The sequence below is a fragment of the Pholcus phalangioides genome, unplaced genomic scaffold, assembly GCF_987345545.1.
Source record: "Pholcus phalangioides strain wild (caught in Gottingen) unplaced genomic scaffold, Ppha-v1.0 ptg000013l_1, whole genome shotgun sequence".
In the NCBI taxonomy this organism is placed as follows: Eukaryota; Metazoa; Arthropoda; class Arachnida; order Araneae; family Pholcidae; genus Pholcus; species Pholcus phalangioides.
In genome coordinates this window covers 25,544,067-25,565,169 of record NW_028301606.1, presented here as the reverse complement: position 1 = coordinate 25,565,169, position 21,103 = coordinate 25,544,067, and the positions used below count along the sequence as shown (strand labels likewise).

At 36.5% G+C, this 21,103-nt stretch overlaps 1 protein-coding gene across 2 annotated transcripts in view; it reads right to left on the bottom strand.

The window, feature by feature from the left end:
* PAN2 (PAN2-PAN3 deadenylation complex catalytic subunit PAN2) overlaps positions 1-21,103 on the bottom strand; it is a 62,661-nt gene that overhangs the window by 39,491 nt on the left and 2,067 nt on the right. For both annotated transcript variants that reach the window (XM_089241016.1, XM_089241017.1), the window contains exons 2-7: positions 20,708-20,787; positions 20,384-20,605; positions 14,376-14,545; positions 12,566-12,764; positions 10,368-10,486; positions 1,243-1,387 (exon numbers count right to left, since the gene is read on the bottom strand). In XM_089241016.1, the coding sequence (XP_089097142.1) occupies positions 1,243-1,387; positions 10,368-10,486; positions 12,566-12,764; positions 14,376-14,545; positions 20,384-20,596 (846 nt within the window). In that variant the 5' untranslated portion in view covers positions 20,597-20,605; positions 20,708-20,787. The remainder of the gene's footprint in view (positions 1-1,242; positions 1,388-10,367; positions 10,487-12,565; positions 12,765-14,375; positions 14,546-20,383; positions 20,606-20,707; positions 20,788-21,103) is intronic.

The following is a 21,103-nucleotide window of genomic DNA, read 5'->3' as shown; positions in this document are numbered from 1 at the left end:
ATTGGACATTCGAAAATAAACAGAGAGAGAGAATGGTGTGGAAAAGCGATCGAGTAGGATCGTCGTCTCATGTTAACGTTCTTATTTTATTTTTTTTTATTAATAAATTTCTGTTTATGCTTGTCATCATGAGTGCTCACTATTCAAAGAACATAAGGTCACTACAGTCGACCAAAAAAAACATTGTCAGTAACAGCAAAAAATTGTTCTGCATGGGTAGAGACCTTTTCCTCGAGCCGGGCCCTGTTCTCCAAATTCGGATTTTCGCGATGTGAAATTGTCATATTCGGCAATCGCCGACGATAACCACACGACCGCATAGCGGCTAGACGACAAAACTATGGATATTTCAGCTGGAGTTTTTACATATCCCGTTTTTTCCCAACGATCTCCGAAAAATTTCGGTAATTTAAACGAGTAAAGCTATGTCCCCTTTTTGATTCTTCGCAAAGGCGCGGGTACAATCTTGCGGGAAATAAAGCGAATTTACGGAATTTACGCCGTAGATACGCTGTCTTTGAACGCAGGTTGGTAGCGGAGAAATTACCGTTATTTTCAGTATATAACCCGAAGGAGAAAAAACGCTCTTCGAAATCGGAAAATTCGGCATATTCATTCAGGGCCTTTGATAGCCCGCGGGTTATACCAATAACGGTACGGGACCGTTATTGGACTACTTCCAAGTAGTACTACTTTCCAAGGTCACGAGATGACTCGATTGTGGTAGATGGTGGTAAGTGAAAAAAATTGGAAGTTTCCCTTCCATATCTTTTTCCTTGTCTCGGAAAGACCGCGTCCCGTGAACAAAATTTTCATGCTTCTTTTTCCTAAATTCCGGGTATTTGACGCACCACGCGCATTAGCGGTACCTCCGCGAACCACAAACAAGAATTGGCGCAAATGCGCAGGGATTCGGCGCCTTGGCGCACTATGTAGCAAGAGAACCATTTCGGCGCAGTTTGGCGCAGCTCTTGCACCCCTGCTCTAACTTTAAATTGTATAAATAATCTTGAATTATACCTCTACATATTACACACAAGAGGAAATTCCCTTTTTTTAGCATTAGAAATCAATAAGTGATATTATATCAGTTTTTAAAAGTTAAAACATCAATATCATAAAAAATATGATATTTTTATTAAAATAAACCTTGAAAATATATTCATTACAATAATGAATATATAATTTTAGCAATATAGGCAAATTATAAATTTGGATTTCCTAAAGTTGTCATATACTCACCTGAGAAACTACACAAAGCCGGGATGAGTAAGCAGTAACAAATCGCAACAGAAGTGGAGGAAATAACAATTGAATTGGAACAAGGCTCCTCATTGCTCGAAGGTCATATATTTTTAAGAATCTTTCCACAGTCAACTCCCCATGCCTTCAAAAAAGGAAAAATAAATCTCTCTAACAAAAATCTCTAACAATAATTATTAAACAAATTATTAACAAAAATTGGATCCATGCGAAAACCTCCCAAATTCTCATTCTCCAAAGTTGGCAGCTATGTTATGAATATCACACAGGAAGGCTGTTAGGACTAAACTTGAATCAAATTGGACTTACTATAAGGAAGTCCAACGAAAGTTCAAGAAAGAAATCAGAAAAGTGAAAAATAGTTCTTGGAAGAAGTTCTGTACAGAGATGAATTCACTGTCAGAAACTGCCAAGGTTACCAAATTGATCAAAAACAATTCCTATGATAAAATTAATGTTATAGAACGACCAGATGGTAACTATACTGCCAGCCCAGTGGAGACGCTGGAATGTCTTCTGGACTATCACCTAGGTGGACCAACGGAACCAGACTGTGGTGTACAGGCTACGCCCATCCTGGAACCAGTAGACACCTCAATAGCCAACATGATAGTTGAATATGACAAATGTACCGAAGCCTTGAGGGGATTTTCTCCCTTCAAGTCACCAGGCACAGATGGAATATATCCTATCTTTTTACAAAAAGGATGGAAAGTTATAGGCATTGAGCTGATTCGCCTCTTCAAAGCCAGCCTAGTTTTGGGATATATACCAAAAGTATGGAAGAGCTCCAGAGGTGTCTTCCTACCAAAACCAGGAAAAGACACCTATTATAAATCATCATCCTTCAGAATGATTACATTATCTTCTTTCCAGTTAAAGTTACTGGAAAAACTGATACTCTGGCATCTTCAAGAGATTCCTCTCTTAATGGGTAAGATTAATGTGAACCAGCATGGTTTTAATACAGGGTTTTCCACTGACTCTGCTCTTCATCAACTGATTTGGAGAATTGAAAACACAATTATCAATGGACAATTTGCTGTTGGTATTTTTCTGGACATCGTTGGAGCCTTTGACAACGTTACTTTTGACTCTGTATGTAAGGCACTAATAGATTTTAACATTCCACCTATGTTAACTAGATGGATTGATCATATGCTCAGGAACCGAACAATCACTGCTCATGTTCTTGATGCCCAAGCTGAAAGAGCTATCAGAAGAGGATGTCCGCAAGGAGGAATCCTTTCTCCCTTTCTATGGAACATGGTCTTCAGCTCCCTGATCTCTGATCTAATGAAAGGACCAGGGTATACACAGGCATATGCAGACGACTTAGTCGTGCTCATTCAAGGGCATGATTTATCCACAATGAGGATTCTTGCTCAACAAATTTTAAACTCTGTCAGCAGATGGGGTGACAAACACCAACTAACATTTTCCACGGAAAAAACCAGAATTGTGATTTTCACATGGAACAGAAAATGGGAAATTGGAAACTTAACCCTCAAGGGACAAGAATTAACCATATGTGACAGAGTGAAATACCTTGGATGTCACTTGGATTCTAAGCTCTCCTGGAAATCCCATATTCATGAACGAGCTAAACGGGCCACTAATATACTTATGCTGTGCAAAAGAATTATTGGTAAAGCCTGGGGTTTAAACCCTAAAACCACTCAGTGGATTTATACTGCCATAGCACGCCCAATGCTGAGCTATGGTTGTGTGGTATGGCACCAGGTGTTATCAAAGACCTCTTATGAAACTGTCTTGCAAAAAGTGCAAAGACTAGCTTGCATTCTTATCACGGGAGCCTTACCCAGCTCTCCCTCCATCGCCCTTGAAACTACTCTTAAGATACCACCTCTGAGATGGTACCTACAAGGAGAAGCGTTTAAAACTATGTATAGGATGGAAAGAAATGGTACATGGTGCAATCGACCATATATGGGATACAAACCTTCTTTCAAGAATCATCTTGACAGCTGTCTACTGGGAAAAGCGGAGATACCCTCTCTACTAATGCCAAAAGACTCCTGTTCCAAAACAAAAAATTTTACTAAATGCTTCACTATCCACATACTCAGGAGAAATGAAGTTGCCCACATAATTGATAGCATCTCAACAGGAGTTATTGAATGTTACACCGATGGCTCTAGGATTACTGATACTGGGGCTGGAGCAATTTTCCGCATCTTTGGAGTGGATCACGACTACCATAAGATACATTTGTATCTAGGCAAAACGTCGACGGTCTTTCAAGCTGAAGTATTAGCAATAGCCATACTGGCTGAAAGTCTGATTACCAAAGGGTATCATGGAAAACAAATTGTTATCTTCTCTGACAGCCAAGCAGCACTATTGGCTCTTGACAACTTCCTCAAGTTTCAACTGTGTGTAAAATACTGCACTGACATGCTGAATAACTTGGCCGCATTGAGCAACAACATCAACCTTTACTGGGTTCCTGGTCATGTAAATTTCCAGGGAAATGAACTCGCAGACCAGATAGCCAAAGAGGCAGCGAACATGAAGCTATCTGGTCCTGAACCTTTCTATCCTGTTTCGATGTCAACCATCAAAGGAGATGTCAAACAATGGATAGAAGACAAACACATGCGGCAATGGAACTCAAGGCAGGACTGCAGACAGGCCAAGCTGGCCTTGGGAACCCATCCGAATATTGCTAAAAAACTTATCTCATTGAACAGGAAACAAATTCGACAGGTTATACAGATCATCACTGGTCATTCTAACCTAGCGAAACACCTACACAACTGTAGTTATACAGATTCACCTATTTGTCCTGCGTGTGGAGAAGAAGACGAAACTCCACTCCACTATGTGGGACGATGTCCCGCCTTCTCCATCCCGAGAAGGAACTACTTCGGTGATCATCAGGTGACTCTAAGTGAAGTTGTGAATGCTCCCAGCATTTACAACTTGGTAAATTTTCTAAATTACACTAAACACCTAAATTCATGGTGAGTTTCAATTCTGCTTTAACTTGAACTTTCATGCATTACTATTTAATAACCTCATGTTGAGTTCTCAGCCATATCCCTGAGACCTTCTCTGCTCCTTTTCTAAAAGGGCACCGCAGACAGGAGCAGCCTCAAATTCTCTGACATGGCTTTACTGGTTGCGGTTCTCCTTAATGTCCCATACAGAGACCCAATACAATGTGGTAATAGACACCATAACTCTCGTCCCCGGAGCAGTCACCAAACTCTGGGTATTTCCACAGAATAATATCTTTCTTCATTCTTACATGACCTACAACTCATGTTGAACCACTTGGTGCTAGAGCAATGGGCAAAATTTGCCTAAGCTCTTCCCCTATGGGACGCCAAATGATGATGATGATGATGATATGAATATCACCATATATTCATAACATAGCTGCCAACTTTGGAGAATGAGAATTTGGGAGGTTTTTGCAGGGATCCAAAGTCTGTACAAAAATAAATGTAAAAGGGATCTTTTAAATTTTTTATAGGGATTTTTCACTAGTAAAAGGGAAATTTTAGGGAATAATTTCCCATTGCAAAAACCGTGACACCGTGCAAGCCATCGCCAATCATGACCAATAGTAGGTTAAAGTCCTTGGATTAAATACTGCTCAAAAATCATATCTCACAAACCAAAAAATCTCAGTTGGGCCTGAAACAGGACACATGTATAAAGCAGAACACAGGATTGTGCCAATTTTGGATTTCGAAAGGCCAGATCGACGATTGCTGATTGGCTAATTTAGTGTTTTTTCCCCAAAAATGAATTTTTTTTTGTGATTTGACAAAATGGTGACGTTTACAAAGCAGCAGTGTTTTTGGTTCTTTTTTCAGGTAAATTCTTGGGGAATATTCCCCAAAAATGTAGGAATTTTTTACAATCATGGACGAAATTCTGGAGACATAAGAATTTTTCGAATTTTTCTGGAGATAGAGTAGAAATTACAGAGACTTGGAAGCTATATCATAAGATTTGATTAGAAGGACATTTACATTTAATCATACTGTTATTATTAAACATTTCAGGTTCCAGCAGTTTCAAAACGCCAGAACATTGAGTTGGTAAAAAAACTTTTTTTAAAAAATTGTAGTTATCGTTATAATTATAATATTTAATACAAACAGCTATATTTTTGAGACAATTGAATGAACGAAGTTATTTGAACCCAAAATTGCAAAAAGAACCACGGCTATACGCGTTTCAGAACTATAGGAAGTTCTTGCAAACGGTTTCCGGGTTATTAGGCCATGGTCTAGGAGATTTTCTTCCTGACGTTTCGCCCACATCTGTGGCAGGCATCATCTGAGGTTAATTCGACGTAAGTCTCCGCGGCAAGCGAGAAAGGCTTCGTACATCTACTGTCATCGACTTGTTCTCTATATGCATTTCTGAGACTTGGCCGCAGAAGAACCGCATTGGTTGGCTTGTGGGGATGTGTTGTGCGCCGATTGGCTGTCGAGGTCATTTTCTCTCTGGCATTCATCGGGGGCACATCTCAACTCTCTGCGGCGCTGAAGTACCGGGACCCAAGTGGGATGCACCTTCATCGTCTCCTCCTTTCGATTCATGTTGTGGTGCTTGAATATTTCAATGGCTTCTCTATGAAGACGAGCATGGTAGTGCACCTCCGACGATATTACCTCGGTCTTTTCAAATTCAATTTTGTGGCCGGTTTCCCACATATGTTCTGCAATGGCTGAACTTTCCGTTTTACCCAGGCGACAGCTCCTCTGGTGTTCCTTTATTCTTGTAGCAGTACTTCTTTTTGTTGTTCCTATGTATACTTTTTCACACGAGCATGGTCCAAGTATACATAGGAACAACAAAAAGAAGTACTGCTACAAGAATAAAGGAACAACAGAGGAACTGTCGCCTGGGTAAAACGGAAAGTTCAGCCGTTGCAGAACATATGTGGGAAACCGGCCACAAAATTAAATTTGAAAAGACCGAGGTAATATCGTCGGAGGTGCACTACCATGCTCGTCTTCATAGAGAAGCCATTGAAATATTCAAGCACCACAACATGAATCGAAAGGAGGAGACGATGAAGGTGCATCCCACTTGGGACCCGGTACTTCAGCGCCGCAGAGAGTTGAGATGTGCCCCCGATGAATGCCAGAGAGAAAATGACCTCGACAGCCAATCGTCGCCAGACACCACTTGCAGCCAATCGGCGCACAACACATCCCCACAAGCCAACCAATGCGGTTCTTCTGCGGCCGATCAAGTCTCAGAAATGCATATAGAGAACAAGTCGATGACAGTAGATGTACGAAGCCTTTCTCGCTTGCCGCGGAGACTTACGTCGAATTAACCTCAGATGATGCCTGCCACAGATGTGGGCGAAACGTCAGGAAGAAAATCTCCTAGACCATGGCCTAATAACCCGGAAACCGTTTGCAAGTCATTTAACGCCGGCCATGAAAGCCTCAGACAATATAGGAAGTTCCTTCATCAGTAGCAAAAACAAAACAACATAAGAAAAATAAAAGAACAAAAAATTTCGAACATCGAAAGAAATAAAAGAACGTTGAATTTTTGAATTAGACTCTTGTCTACAACAGCGAGTAACTCACGCTATAAGAAGTATTTTTCGTTCTTTTATTTTTATTATGTTGTTTTGTTTTTGCTACTGATGAAGGAACTTCCTATAGTTCCGAAACACATATAGCCGCGGTTCTTTTTGCAATTTTGGGTTCAAATAATGTCGTTCATTCAATTGTCTTATCTAACCCAAAAGGTAATTCATTTTTTAGCTATATTTTTGCAAAAATAATTCAAGCTTCAAATAATGTGATAAAATAAAATGCTTATTAATTTATCCAATGCTATTTCTATCTTGATTAATCTACAAATATTTTTTACATTCCTTTTTTGATAATGTAATAAATATAACATCCACATTATTGGTAATTATTTGAAGAAAAAATAAAAGATGGAGTTTATGCAAGAGTGAAATGGAACCTATTCAGTGGGTTGTTATCGTCGGGGGAACCCCATACATGCATAAGCTCCATTTTGTATTCTCGTTTTTCTTCAAATAATTACCCCTTGTGTATATATATTTTTTGAATGAACAAAATGAACAGCACTAGTACTTTTACATTTAAAAAGCTATTTTTGCTATTTCTTTGTTCTCAATCTTCATATCTCTAGATTTTTTCACAACATAATTTTTGTTCCTACTTTTCTATCCACATTATATATATATCAAAAAAATCATCAAAGTTAAATGTATTAGACCAGTGGTTCCCAACCAAGGGGGCTAGAGGATAATCTTGGGAGTGTGAGAGAGCCATTTTAAGACAGAGGAACTTCCTGATGTGAATTATTTAAAGAGATGCAAAAATTTAAATCAAATTTTATTGTGGGTAAGGTCTAGTAAAAGGGTAAAGAACCAATGAATGAATGAATGAACACCAGAACTTTGCCACTGGACTTATCCCATTGCTGAGATCTCTTCCACAGCCCAGCTTCGTGGCAGTCTGGAACACTTTATTTTGAGTCAAAAGAAAAAAAACACGAAATTTTTACAACATATTTTCCCCGGACAATTGGGTACTGTCGCGAATAACAAATTTTGTATTGATTACAGACGAGATGGGGTTTGGTGTTGAGAAAAGTTTTGGGGTGGTTAAGAACCACTGTATGAGAAGAAATACAGTATTTTAATTCAGCCTATTTGTCATTTATACTATCTAACAGACAGCATACCTTCAAATGATCATCTGTAAAAACTGAGAAAAAGTATTTCACAATAAAACAATGGGAATTTCGAACTACCTAGAATGACAGTAGCGGTCATTTTGACTTCAATAGGAGAAATTCAACATATATTATTTTTCAGCGCTTACATCAACTTTTTTCATTCGCATTTTTTCTTTTTGGAATTTGGGACAAAATGACTCTGAAAATGAACAATAATCTTGTGCTTTTATACCACAATATGGGTTTTGATTGTAATTCGTTCAGCTCTGGTAATTTGTTGCTTAATGTTCACTTCATAGTCCATTGACAAGGTTTGATGTATAACAGTGTCCGAAAATTTGCCAAGAGATTGCTATGCAAGATAAAAAAATCGCGAATAGCTGCAAAATACATAGGTGATACATCTTTCCGATGTTGACCGCATTGGGAACTGTGAACAAGTTAATTTTCTGAAAATGTTAACAGCACATCCATTAGCAGAGCAATAAAATTCATCATTTCTGGCAGAATTCTTTTTCGTCCATGATTTTAACAGTATATATGGTGTACTCAAACCCTATATATTATGTGCTCACTAACTGTAGACAATGAAAGTGATTTAGACATTCACCACCAACCTTTGATGAGACGAGTTCATCAATGTTGTATTTTGGCAGCGGTTCTCTGGGATTTGATATAAATGATACATATTTTTCCATCACTGAGGAATTTTGTATCAATACAAATAAATTTTAAATTGTGTTGTTTCTTCAAATATGGGGAATGACGATTTCCAAATAGACAGAAAAAAAGAATTTAGCGTGCCTTTTTCCAGATTTTCCACCATATACTAAATGAATGAGAATCATGTCTCAATCATTATTGCAACAAATATAAGTCCTGTTTGATGTTCTTATCACTTGAAGAGTAAATTGACAATTTAAAAAAAAAAGAAAAAATAGAGGTTGGTAGCTTTAGAGTGAGGGCAAATTTATTGTTTAATCAGTCAAAAGCATGATACATGGTAAAATCATGGCTCCCTGCATCATCCAGCAGGGACCCTTAGGCTGAGTTATTTGGTGAAACCCTGGGCCTCTCTACAGTGAATTTATAGTGTGAAAAAACAAAACATGCCAAGAATTGACACACCCCCCCCCCCCCCACCAGTTCTTGTCAACCCCATCCTTGTAGGGCATGGATAAAATCAAAAGAAATGAAGATGCTTTTTTTCATGTAATCTTTTTCCAGTAAATGCAATTTACTGATCCTGATTACTCCATATAGCGGGAGTTACTCACTGTGAGGAGCAATATAGCTCCCGCTATATGGAGTATTTGCCTTTAATTATTCTTGGCTACTGAAGAAGGAACTTAATAGGTTCTGAAACAGGTCTAGCTGTTCTTCTCTTTTTATTTTGAGTTAAATGACATTGTTCCTCTAGTATATTATCTCACCCAAAAGGCAATTTATTTTCATTGGTACATTCATCAACTGATGAGAACATCAAAAATAGCAGACAAATGTTGTCATGCAATACAGGTTGCTAGTTATTCAGTACACTTACACTATGAATAATCTGGGAAAAAATAAGCTGAAATACTTGTCGGCTGTTGATTTTGAAACCATATCAGATCCCATATTGTTGGTAAGCAGTGAAAATCCAGGTATCTTAAGTATCAGGCATAGATAAGTTAAAATCACACAGAAGGCAAATAAATGTCTCTATTATGTGTGCCATAGATGTTTTTAACCAAATAAATTGCTTGTGTGCACACTGCGACCAGCATCGAAAAGCTGTCTTAGGCCAAGATTACACTATAAAAGTTTGATAAAAGTAATTTTATAAAACTTGAAAAATGCCACCAATAAGATTATCAGTTTCATTTGCTCGAATGTAACCTAGGAGCTTTATTGGTTGAATTTTTTTAGTTTTATACAAGGGATTTTATCAAACTTTTATAGTGTAATACCGGCCTAATATACATACCAATATACTCAATGTTCAGGATTTGACAGCTATTATGATTTTTTTATTTCAAAAATGCAATCTCTGCAAATTTTTCAACCAACCTCTTCAATGGACTGTCAAGTGAAAATGAAGCCACCAATTACAAGAGTTCGAAAAAACATAGTCAAAACTTTTCTAAAGTAACAGAACACGAGATCAGTTTTTGCCATGACAAGCCATTTTGTTCAAAATTCCAAAAAAAAGTACATGTATAAGGGTTTATTTTAGAAGGTGTGAATAGATGCTGTTCTAAGTAATTTCAGTAGAGAAAAAAAATTGTGTTCAAATTTTCCTATTATGGTTAAAATCACCACTTTCCATCGCTCTAGGTAGTTTGAAATTCCCCTCATTTTAGTGTTAAACCTAGTTATGTGTTATGTAAAAATAACCAGACCTCAACATGAAGCCACAAGTGATAAGCTGATTTCCATGCACATCAAAATCGGAGAGCATCCCAGAGTGAGAGTCTATGACATGCTCCATTTGCAAAGTGTTTGGATCATAGAAAGATACCTATCACATGCAACAAACACATATATTACCATTTTTGCATCAACACAGTCAGATAAACAGTGTGTATGCTTCCTGAAATTGAGCAGGATATATCTCATTGGTATTTCTTAAGGTGTACACACACACACATTTAAAGTAAAAGTAATTAAACTGTGAACCAATAGCGTACACAGAAGAAATTCACAGAATGCTCAGCAATATCATACATAAAAAATTTAACACTAGATAATCACCAAGATTATTTAAAAGTATAAATTTAGACAAAAGCTAAAGAAAAAATTAAATTTTAATTATTTTACAAAAATTTGAAATTTATTTAAAATGATATAGTACTGGGAATTTTTTTTTTAAATGGAATCAAATCATGAACTTTTAATGCAATGCCTGACAAAGAAAACGCAACACCATGAAAGAGTGAGTACAATGCGATGAAAATTGACAGACAGAGAATATGCATATAGAAATAAGTGATTTTAATTTCAAGCAAATAATGTAATACAGGGACTGAACATACAGGTTAGTCAGTAAGAAGTAGGACCACATCTTGAGACAATACAAGCAGCAACCCTTTAAGTTACATATGAAATAAGCATGCAGATGGTGTGTGTGTGTGTTCCGCTTTCAACCATACTTCACAATTTGCCCTTCAATTGAGGTTGAAGCAGATCAAGAAAATAATGACCAATCACATCCTACACATGCACAATGGGTGAGAGATCTGGGGACATCGCTTGCCAACTAAGCATCCGCATACCTTGCAGTGCTTGTATGCTGATGATTGCCGTGTGAGGTTGAGCATTGTTTTGCTGGAAAACAGCATTTTGCAACCACTGAAGGTAGGGGTGTGCAAATGGCTATAGCACTTTACTCATGCACTATTGTGTCGTCAATGTGTCTTTGATACGAACTGGGGGGACCGGCTATCCATGGCGATAGCACACCAAACCATGATGTAACATTGTCGAACAGTAGGGCATTCAACAGTTACAGCAGGATTGGAATTGTTTCTATGTCGCCTCCACATTCTTATTCGGTGACTATCACAGGTGAAACAAAAGTGAAACTTGTTGCTGAACACAGTTATTGTGCCATTCAGTCGTTCAAGCAGCTCTGGCTTGACACCATTGCAAACTATGGCATCTGTGTGTCAATGGCAGTAATCGTAATGGCCAGCATGATTGAATGCCGCTTCTGATCAATCATTGAGAAATTGATTTTGATGATATTGGGCATCCAATGCATCCTGCAAAATATTGACACTCATGGATTGTGGGCAGCCACTGCATGCCTTCAGATGAGTCGATCCAAGCATTCTGACATCTGTTTAGATGCACCAGTACCCCTAGCACAATTCAGATTTTCTTTCTTTCACCATCTTTTTCACATCCTTTGAACAATGGACATATGTAGGCTTGTTTCAGCTGTGATACGATGGAAGGACTGACCAGCCATCCATATGCCTAAAACAAAACCCTTCATGAACAAGTCTGGTAACTGAAAAAAACTGGCTTTGTACTTGTCAGCCAGGCATATCTTCAACTGCATGTCTTCTGAGACAAAAAAAAACAACTTGAAAACCCGCGGTTTCCTTGGTGATAGAAAGTAACAGTTGTTGACTCATCTGCCATTTCCTTCCCATTTATCTCTCTAACTAATCATGTGACAAATTTGCATTTTGGATCACTTGCACAAATTGTTCAGCTGCGCATTCTTGGCAATTTGCATGAGATGCAATTTCAATATTTATAATTATACAATAAAATATTAATGGTGTTGCATTTTCTCTATCAGTCAGTATATAATAGAGAGTGCCAGAGTGGCATGGTGGTAAGATGTTCGTCTACCATCGTGAAGGTTGTTGTCAGGGTCCCGGGTTCGAACCCAAGGGAGGATATAGATAAGATATTTTCCCTAGCAAACTCGAGGCGACCACCGATAGACAGCGCCTTCACTTCCAACCCATCTCACTAATGGCAGTAAATTGCAATATAGCGATATGGCCAGAGTTGGTGTTTGGTTCAGTAGTATATAATAGAAAAATTTAATTAAGTTCAAACTCACATCGGCAGCAATATTTACCTTTCCACCAATATCACCAGAGCAGATAAAACGAGGATGCTTTCTTAAAATTGCACAGTTGTCACCTTTGACCTGTATTATCTTCAGTTCTTCTCCAGTGGCTAGATCAAATTCTATAAGATTTTGGTGATGACCTCCCATCAACAATGTTCCTGAGGGCGTCAAAGTCATGCATTGCATGTCCTGAAGTTGTTCTGAGCTTCAAGGGAAAAAAATTGCTGAGATTTGTAACATATTAAGGATTGTCAACATTAAGTATTACAAATTTTTGACACACTCAGGGCTCCCACAAAGTTGCTCTTTGTCTCTCCTTCAAACAGCTTTTAAAAAATTATAAAAAGTAGGAAAAAGTAAGACGGGGAGGGTGCCCCCCCCCCCAGACAACATAATCTTAACATTTTCTTTGAATTTTAAATTAATTTTTTTCATAGCACTATTCCAGTATCCTGTTACACAATCCGATAAAAATAAGTCAAGATGAACTGGGTGATTTTACTATGTTTTCTATCCTTTTTTTAAAAGGATTTATTTACATTTTACTGTTCAATGCCAGGGTAATCGTTTTTGACAAATGAAGCACTTTCATTTCTAGCTCTTTCCTGAGCATTGTACATATTGTTTATGCCTCTGTATGTCCTAAAAATACAGAAGACAATTGAATGCTACAAACCTAGAATAGGCCTATGTATCAAAACTGCTTTGTAATGCAAACTGTTGTTTCACTTATACACAAAATATGGACCATACTTTTGAATGATGAATGTTAGTTATTGTACAAGACGCTGTAGTAAATGCAAAATTATTTTTTCCACCCAGACTTAAGTTTTTAATGACTATTCTACTTGTTAAACCCTTAAACTAAGCAAATGAAAAATTAATAAGTTAATGACCCTCCTCCCAAATAACCTTAAAAACGATACAATTTCTACTTTGGCAGAATCATTATTTGCAATCTAAAACATTTGTAATATTTGGCAATATATGATTCCCTCCTCATATTAAAATCAATTACATGAATTTTGTTGATAGGATTCGGTAAAAACTGAGGAAAAATAGGACAAGACATTTTGGCGAAAAGTAAGACAAGTTGGAGCTCTGTACACTCATTCTTTAGCAACAGGAAGTTACATTGAAGTGCTGGACACATCTCAGAGAGATATCAAAGCTTTCCCAAAGGATGGGTGTATCCAAAAATTTATTAATTTATGAGAAAATAACAAGCATGATTTCTTTTATACAATGAGAAATCTGGAATAAAAAGTTTCAATCGTTGATTAGTCCGTAATCATACTATTGTTTTTGTGTAGATCATACAATAATTTTGTCTTGTACATGATAGAATCTAGAATTGAATTTATCAAATCTGGAATATGACTATTTCATTGATTTTAAAAATAAGTAATCACACAGGAATAAAAAATAGCTTGTCTCATCTCCATGTCATGAACGCCAGTAGTGCAGAAACTTACAGAGCATGGAGTACTTTGTAACATTTTTAAAATGGGAAGGGGGGGGGGGGAAGTAGAGAAATGGTATTGAATTAATATTTTTTTCCCCTCTTTTTCTCTTTCTTTGCTGATGTGAGAGGAGAAAAAAGCAAGGAAAGGGCCTCCTGATAGGGTTACAATGTATCATACCAGTGTAGCGCCTAAGAGAAATGATAAAAAACTTTTTACCATTACAGCTGAAAATCACCTGCATAAGAAATGAAAATAAGATACGAAAGATATTCTATAAAAACTGAAATTTTGTTAGATAAAACTTTTTTAACATCAAAATAATGAATAATGTATCATTAAAAAATATGTACCAGTGTGTAAAGATAGGAAGACCTCTTCTTGAGGATAGACGTAATGAATCACTTGTAAGACACAACACACCTGCATCATGAGCTACAATTTCCCGAATTTCATTACTTGCATGTACTTGGAAGGATGTGTATTTGTGCATTTCTGGAGCAGAATAGGATGTGACATGCCCCTAATGAATTTAGAATTAAAAAAGGTGTAATCCCAAAAATAAAACTTTAAAACCAGCAATTGAAAAAAAATGCTACGTTAAGTTACATTTATGACATTTTCACAAATAGAATAAATAAAAAAGAGAATAAATAAATAAAGCAATGCTCAATAAATTGAATACTCATACAACAAAGAGGGGATTATAATTGAAAATAAATTTGGAAACAATTGTTTGATATAACTGACTAAATCCCCTAATAACCCTTTAATTGTACTGAAATGTTAACTTCTTGGCAATAATCACTTGGAGAATATTTTTATCAAGGAGAGTATTTGAGAATATTCTCTGGAAGAGCTAAAATAATAAATAACTTTATCTTAAGGAATTAACTTGTGAATGGTCTAAAAGTTGCTATTAAAAATTTTTTCTTATGAATATTTAAAATATTTAAAGAATATTTATAAAACACTACATGTTTAGTTTAGTTACATATTTTAAAAAACAATTAATAGTAAATTGATTACATCAGTAAAAGAAAGTACTTTTTTGTTTGATTTCCTACAACCTAAAAGTATAGGCCTATTGTATAAAAATAAATTAAACCGAGCACCACTATTCCCTGATGGCAAAGAACTATTCTCAATGGGCACTGATTATAATTATTCACAATTAGTATGAATAAAGATGTAAAATTTTCAGTAATAATCTTTTGAAGAATATTCTCTGGAAGAGCTCTACAATAAAATAAATAATTTTGTATCAACTTGAATTAGTTAATGTCACAAAAACGTTTCGGAATGAAAAAATAATAGTAACCTGATTACATCAGAAAGAAAACTATACCTTGTTTGATTTTTCTGCAAGCAAAAGTGACAGTACAAACATTTAAGTTGAACATCACAATACTCAAAAGAGACAGATGATTAGCCATGACTCAATGATTTGCTATTCGCAGTGATTAGCTATGACTGTTCCCTGACTCTTACTATTCACAATAGTAACGCAATTCTTGCATTCCAAATTAAGATACAGTAGGACCTCTCAAATCTGGACTTCTTGGGACACAGGTAATTCTGGATTAAGGAATCTTCCATATTATATGGATCATCTTTAATTTATTTCCTAAGTTTTCGTATTTAAAGCAGCAATATATCTCTTTGAGCACTTTGATTCATATATCCTATTAAAGAAAATTAATAAAGCAATATAGATGCATATAGTGAAAGAAAAGTTCGTTTGGTCATGACATTCACTGAGACACTGTTGCCATCATTGTTTCCCAGAAGCTCTAAAATTGCAGTGGATGCCTACAGTAATGGTACAAAAAATAAATAAAATGGCCCATGCATTAGGAAAGGCTGAAAAAGAATTTGAGTGAAGAAAAATATGAATGTCCAGATTACGAATCTGTCCAGATTTGGGAGCAGGACCGTCGTTTAAACTTTTTCCGGGGGGGGGGGGGGGGGGAAAGAGCATGTACTAAAGGCACGCATATATATATACAGTACAACCTCGATAAGTCGTCACCTCAAGTTATCGAAAAATTATGACGTCTTAAGCGGAGTGCCGTCAGTTTTAATGTGCAGTTATGAAAATCGTATAAATTTAAAGTAATATGACATTTATTAAAGTATGAATCAAAATAACAATATTAATAAAATTTATAGATTGCAAAAGAAAAATAATAGCAATTTTTCATATTTGTTATCTATTACTACTTAAATTATTGCGGTGAAATGATTTATACTTGAGTAAGTTTTAATTTAGACTAAGAGAGCACCTGTTTGAATAAGTAGCTTTTCTTCATAACAGAACTTTCTATTGCACATTAATTTTACATATACATCAAATTTAATTTTAGGGTTTGAATTCTTCATCAGTAGTTCATGATACAACTACAAAGTAATCTCGAACACTTTTGAATTGGTGGAGGGACCCTGGGCAGGGAAAAGTAAACAGAAGACCTCAACTTGGGAAAGAATGTCTAATTTTTTTCAACAAAGATATTTTGTGTAAATTTCAAGCCCTAAATCAGTAGAGTCCATGCTTTCCACGGTTATTATTCGTGCTCGTTGCACTTTGACTTTAACTTGATTAATTTGATTCTTCAATTTGTATAATTTTTGATTTCCTTGCACTATATTTAATCTTTGACGTATCAATAAATTTTGGTTTTGCTGGAGATGCCCTGGTCCCCCTCCCCCCGGGAGGGGGGAAGTGCTTATGTTGCTTCTTGCGACAGAGCCTGGGTGTCTCACGGTTTGTCCAGTCTCTCCAGTGGAGCCCAGGCAGAAATGAGATCTAGTTTGAACAGTCCCCAACGTTCCAAAAACCTTAAAAGGCAAATGAACTTCCCCAGCGTAACTTTCGTTACTTAAACTGTTCCGTTTGGGTATATAGGATTTTATGGTGACTTTTAAGCATATGGCAATGCTGCTAATAATCCCCTTTTTTAATGGGAGCCACAAAAATAGTCTGTTCCTCTTTCTCAAACTTTTTCATAGTGACGACTTAACCGAAATTAGCGACGAGTAAACAAGGGTTTAATAACATTGTGGTCTATGAGAGCTGGAAGGGTCTGAAAAAAAATGATGACTTAACAGGAGTGACGACTTAACAAGGTTTTACTGTATCAGGGGTGCAAGTGCCCCTCATCCATTTCGGAGCAGCAAATTTCATTTTTGGAGCAGAAATTTTGAAAATGGAGCAGAACTAAACACGAACTATATCTGCAATATAAGGAGTAATTTTTCTGTGAAATTCCAAAAGTTTTGCCAAAAATGGTTGGAACAAATAATTCTAAATAAATTTCCTTCACAAATTAAAATCCATTTAAATTTTTTCTGAATTATCTTTTCTGTCATTAATAAAACGACGAATGACAAATAAAAATTATTACTCTTTTCAAATTAAGCAACATGCATACTGAAAACCTAGGCAGCAAGAATTTCTGCTGCTTGAACACTAAAATCTTATTCATCCTGATATAGCAAAAAAAGTGTGTGCAGAATATAATAAGAGTTTCCGTGAAAAAAAAAAAAATAGGCTTCTCACAGAATTTAAAGGAATTATTAAATTTAAAATCAAAATGCAAAAAACGAGAAAAATATAAATACCTTATTTACTTAAAGAATTTCTCAACCTAATAGCATGTTAATAGATTACGAATCACGATTCGCTTCCCGAAGTACAGCATCTCATGACTATTTTTTATGCCCTTGAACATAAGATTTTGTGTCTTATTCCATTAAACATTAAAGCATTGCATGGACAGATTTTTCAATGTTTGAACAGATTTTTATTTATTTGTTAACAATGAACTCTTTTTCACTATCTGTGTTATCATATGCTGAAGATAAAAAAGTCTTCACCAAAACTGGCAAAATTTTGAACTTCGGGCAGCTTTCAAAGTTACAAAGTTTGAATATGTCTGCCCAATATCTATCTATCTATTCTCTGAACTGATTTCACTTCTTGTAATTGTTTGGATTGAAGTGCAACCCATTCATCACACATAATCAATAGTTCTGTTGGTGATACAATGTTAAACAACTTCTCAGCAATACGTGAGGGAGTAATCTACCATCCCAGCAATGCACGAGATGGAGTATGAAAAACAAGAAAGGGTGCAAATATTTCATTCTCTCCAACAACATGTTTTGGAAAGGTAGGACATTAATATATATTAGGTATCTCGCAGAAGTTATGTAAAATGAGCATGCTCCTAGTACAAACTCTGACTATTGTGAGCATGCTCCTCCCCCACCAATGCAGTGGCGGACCGTGCGGCCATATTGGGCGCCGCTCAAGGAAGGGTGCCAAATGGAGTTGAAAGGGTGAAAAAAGGTTTGTCGACCAAAAACATGTGGTCAGTAGCGCCAAAAAAAAGGTTCTGCATGGGTAGAGATTTTTTTCCCTCGAGCCGGCCTCGTTCGCCAAATCCGGATTTTCGCGATGTGAAATTGTTACAATCGGCAACAGCTGACGATAACCACCAGACCGCACAGTGGCTAGATGACAAAACTATGAATATTTTTGCTGGAGTTTTTACAGATTCTATTTTTTCCCAACGATCTCCGAAAAATTTCGGTAATTTAAACGAGTAAACCAATCACCTTTTCGATGTATGCCGTCTTTGAACGCAGGTTGACAGCCGCGAAATTACCGTTATTTTCAGCATATAGCCTATAACCAGCAACAGAAAAAACGGTCTCCGAAATCGGAAAATTTGGTATATTTATTCAGGGACTTTGATAGAACGCCGGTTATACCAATAACAGTACAGGACTTTATACTTCAAGGTAGTATAACTACTTTCCAAGGTCACGAGATAACGCGATTGTGGTAGATGGTGGGAAGTGAAAAAAAAATTCTCCCCCCGTATCTTTTTCCGTGTCTAGGAAAGAACGCGTCCCGTGAACAACAATTTCATGCGCCTTCTTCCTAAATTAAGGGTATTTGACGTACTACAGTGCATTAGCGGTACCTCCGTGAACCACAAACAAGAATTGGCGCAAATGCGCAGGGATTCGGCGCCTTGGCGCACCGTGTAGCAAGAGAACCGTTTCGGCGCAGTTTGGCGCAGCTCTTGCAGCACCCCTGCTGTATATAACATTTGTAGTGTATTTTCAATAGCCGGGGGGGGGGGGGAACGGCTCCCCCTAAATGACGGGCCTGTTTGGGAGGTCCTACTGCATATTTATGCTGTCTAATTGTGAAATGCATTGGAATCTGCCAAACTGACAATCGCTATGGTTGTCAAAGCATTTTTTTTTAAATCAACAAAAGCTTGAAAAGCTTCCATTGACTTCCCTCTTGAAAAATGAAGAAAGAATAGTTATTAAAACTGTGTGTAAAAGAATGTAAGAAAACAAAACCAACATGACAGTTGAACCACTTGCAGAGAAACATGAGCAATTCAGAATTTTTGAGTACGTTCAATGAAGAAAATAAGACAGTTCTGTATCTTCTTTGAATGAAGGTGATTATATGAACAGCTTCCTTCGTCAATCAACCTCTCATCATGGCGGAGAGAATATTCTCAAACTTAAAGTTGTCATTATGAGGAATATTATTCACAATTTTTCAATTTTTATATCCAGGAGAATATTCTCTTGCCTCAAATCTGAATTGTACTTAAACTATGAATTATGATGTGTCAAACAAGGAAGAATTTAATTGTAGCAAAACAATAAACTTGGGAGCTGCAAAACATGAATAATAAATGTTGGCCATATACAGTAAAAAAAGTGTTATAATGAGTATGTCTTATAATGAGAATCTCAATATAACAAGTGATTTGCAGGTGACTGTCATAGAACTGATGTTAAAAAAAATTCCCTTATAACGAAAAGTCTGTTATAACAATTTTTTCCATCATTGTGAGCTGTGAATATAACAGACTTCTACTGCCCATCCCCAAAGCAGAATGTTTAGCACTGTTCTGCGAATAGCCCTTGGCTGACTGGAAATGTTCTGCGGTAAAAATCCCCATATATGTAAGTGTTTTTTGCACTTTGCACTTTTTCTTAAAATTGTTCTGCAGCAGCGCCAATTGTTCTGCGATGTACATCGCAGATTTTGGCACATTCTGCGTTGGGGCTGCCCACTATAACGACAACTCACAATCACGGGAAAAATTGTCGTTATAACAGACTTCTTGTTATAGGCATATGTTTTTTGTAACATTAGCTTTTTGACAATCACTTGTTATATCGAGATTCTCATTTTTATATGAGACTCTTTTTTTTTTTCTTGTATTTGAGAGTTACTGGCACAGATGAAAATGAAAGAAATTAATAACTGATTAAATTGAATATAAAATGCATAATTATGTACGACAATAGGTAGACTTACCCCTTGATTACCCATCCATAGCAGCTCTTCCAAACAATCGAAGGTTTGGGTGGAGACTCCAAATTGTGTACCTCCATCGACCAATATGCTACGCAAGAGACTATATTCTTGCCCCAAGGCTCTACTATCACAGCTGTAATTTGAAATAGGCATCGTATTGGCAAAATCAATCTGCCCGCCATCAAGGGCAGAATAGTCTTGCAAATACGCCATGTCGGATATCTATAAATAACATATTTCTAGTAAGCAAAAATACTCATTATTCATTCAGAGTGTAAATGATAGTAAAAAATGCGAGATAAAGCCCTATGTATACTTCACAACCTGGTGCTAACTATAATGACATGATCCTTTAATCTATTTGTCACATTTCTCTTATCATAGAAAGATGAGATCCTTGAAGGCTAGAAATTTTATAAAGAAAAAAAAAAGTGTTGGCCTATTACACATTACAACTTATCAAATTGAAAAAATTCAAGACACACTAAATTAAAAAAATTACAGCGATTTCCAAACAAAACAGTTGTATTTTTTTATTTAGTGTCGCAACCAGTTAATTATTACATATCACTTTTCAATGGTATAAAATTCACATTCTTGTTGGAAGTGGATCTACATTTGTCATGCTCACCAGGTTTGAGCTTTTGACAAAAACTCCTCTGGTTTTATGTTTATACAGTGATACCTCCGCTATATATATATACTGCTATTAAACCACAT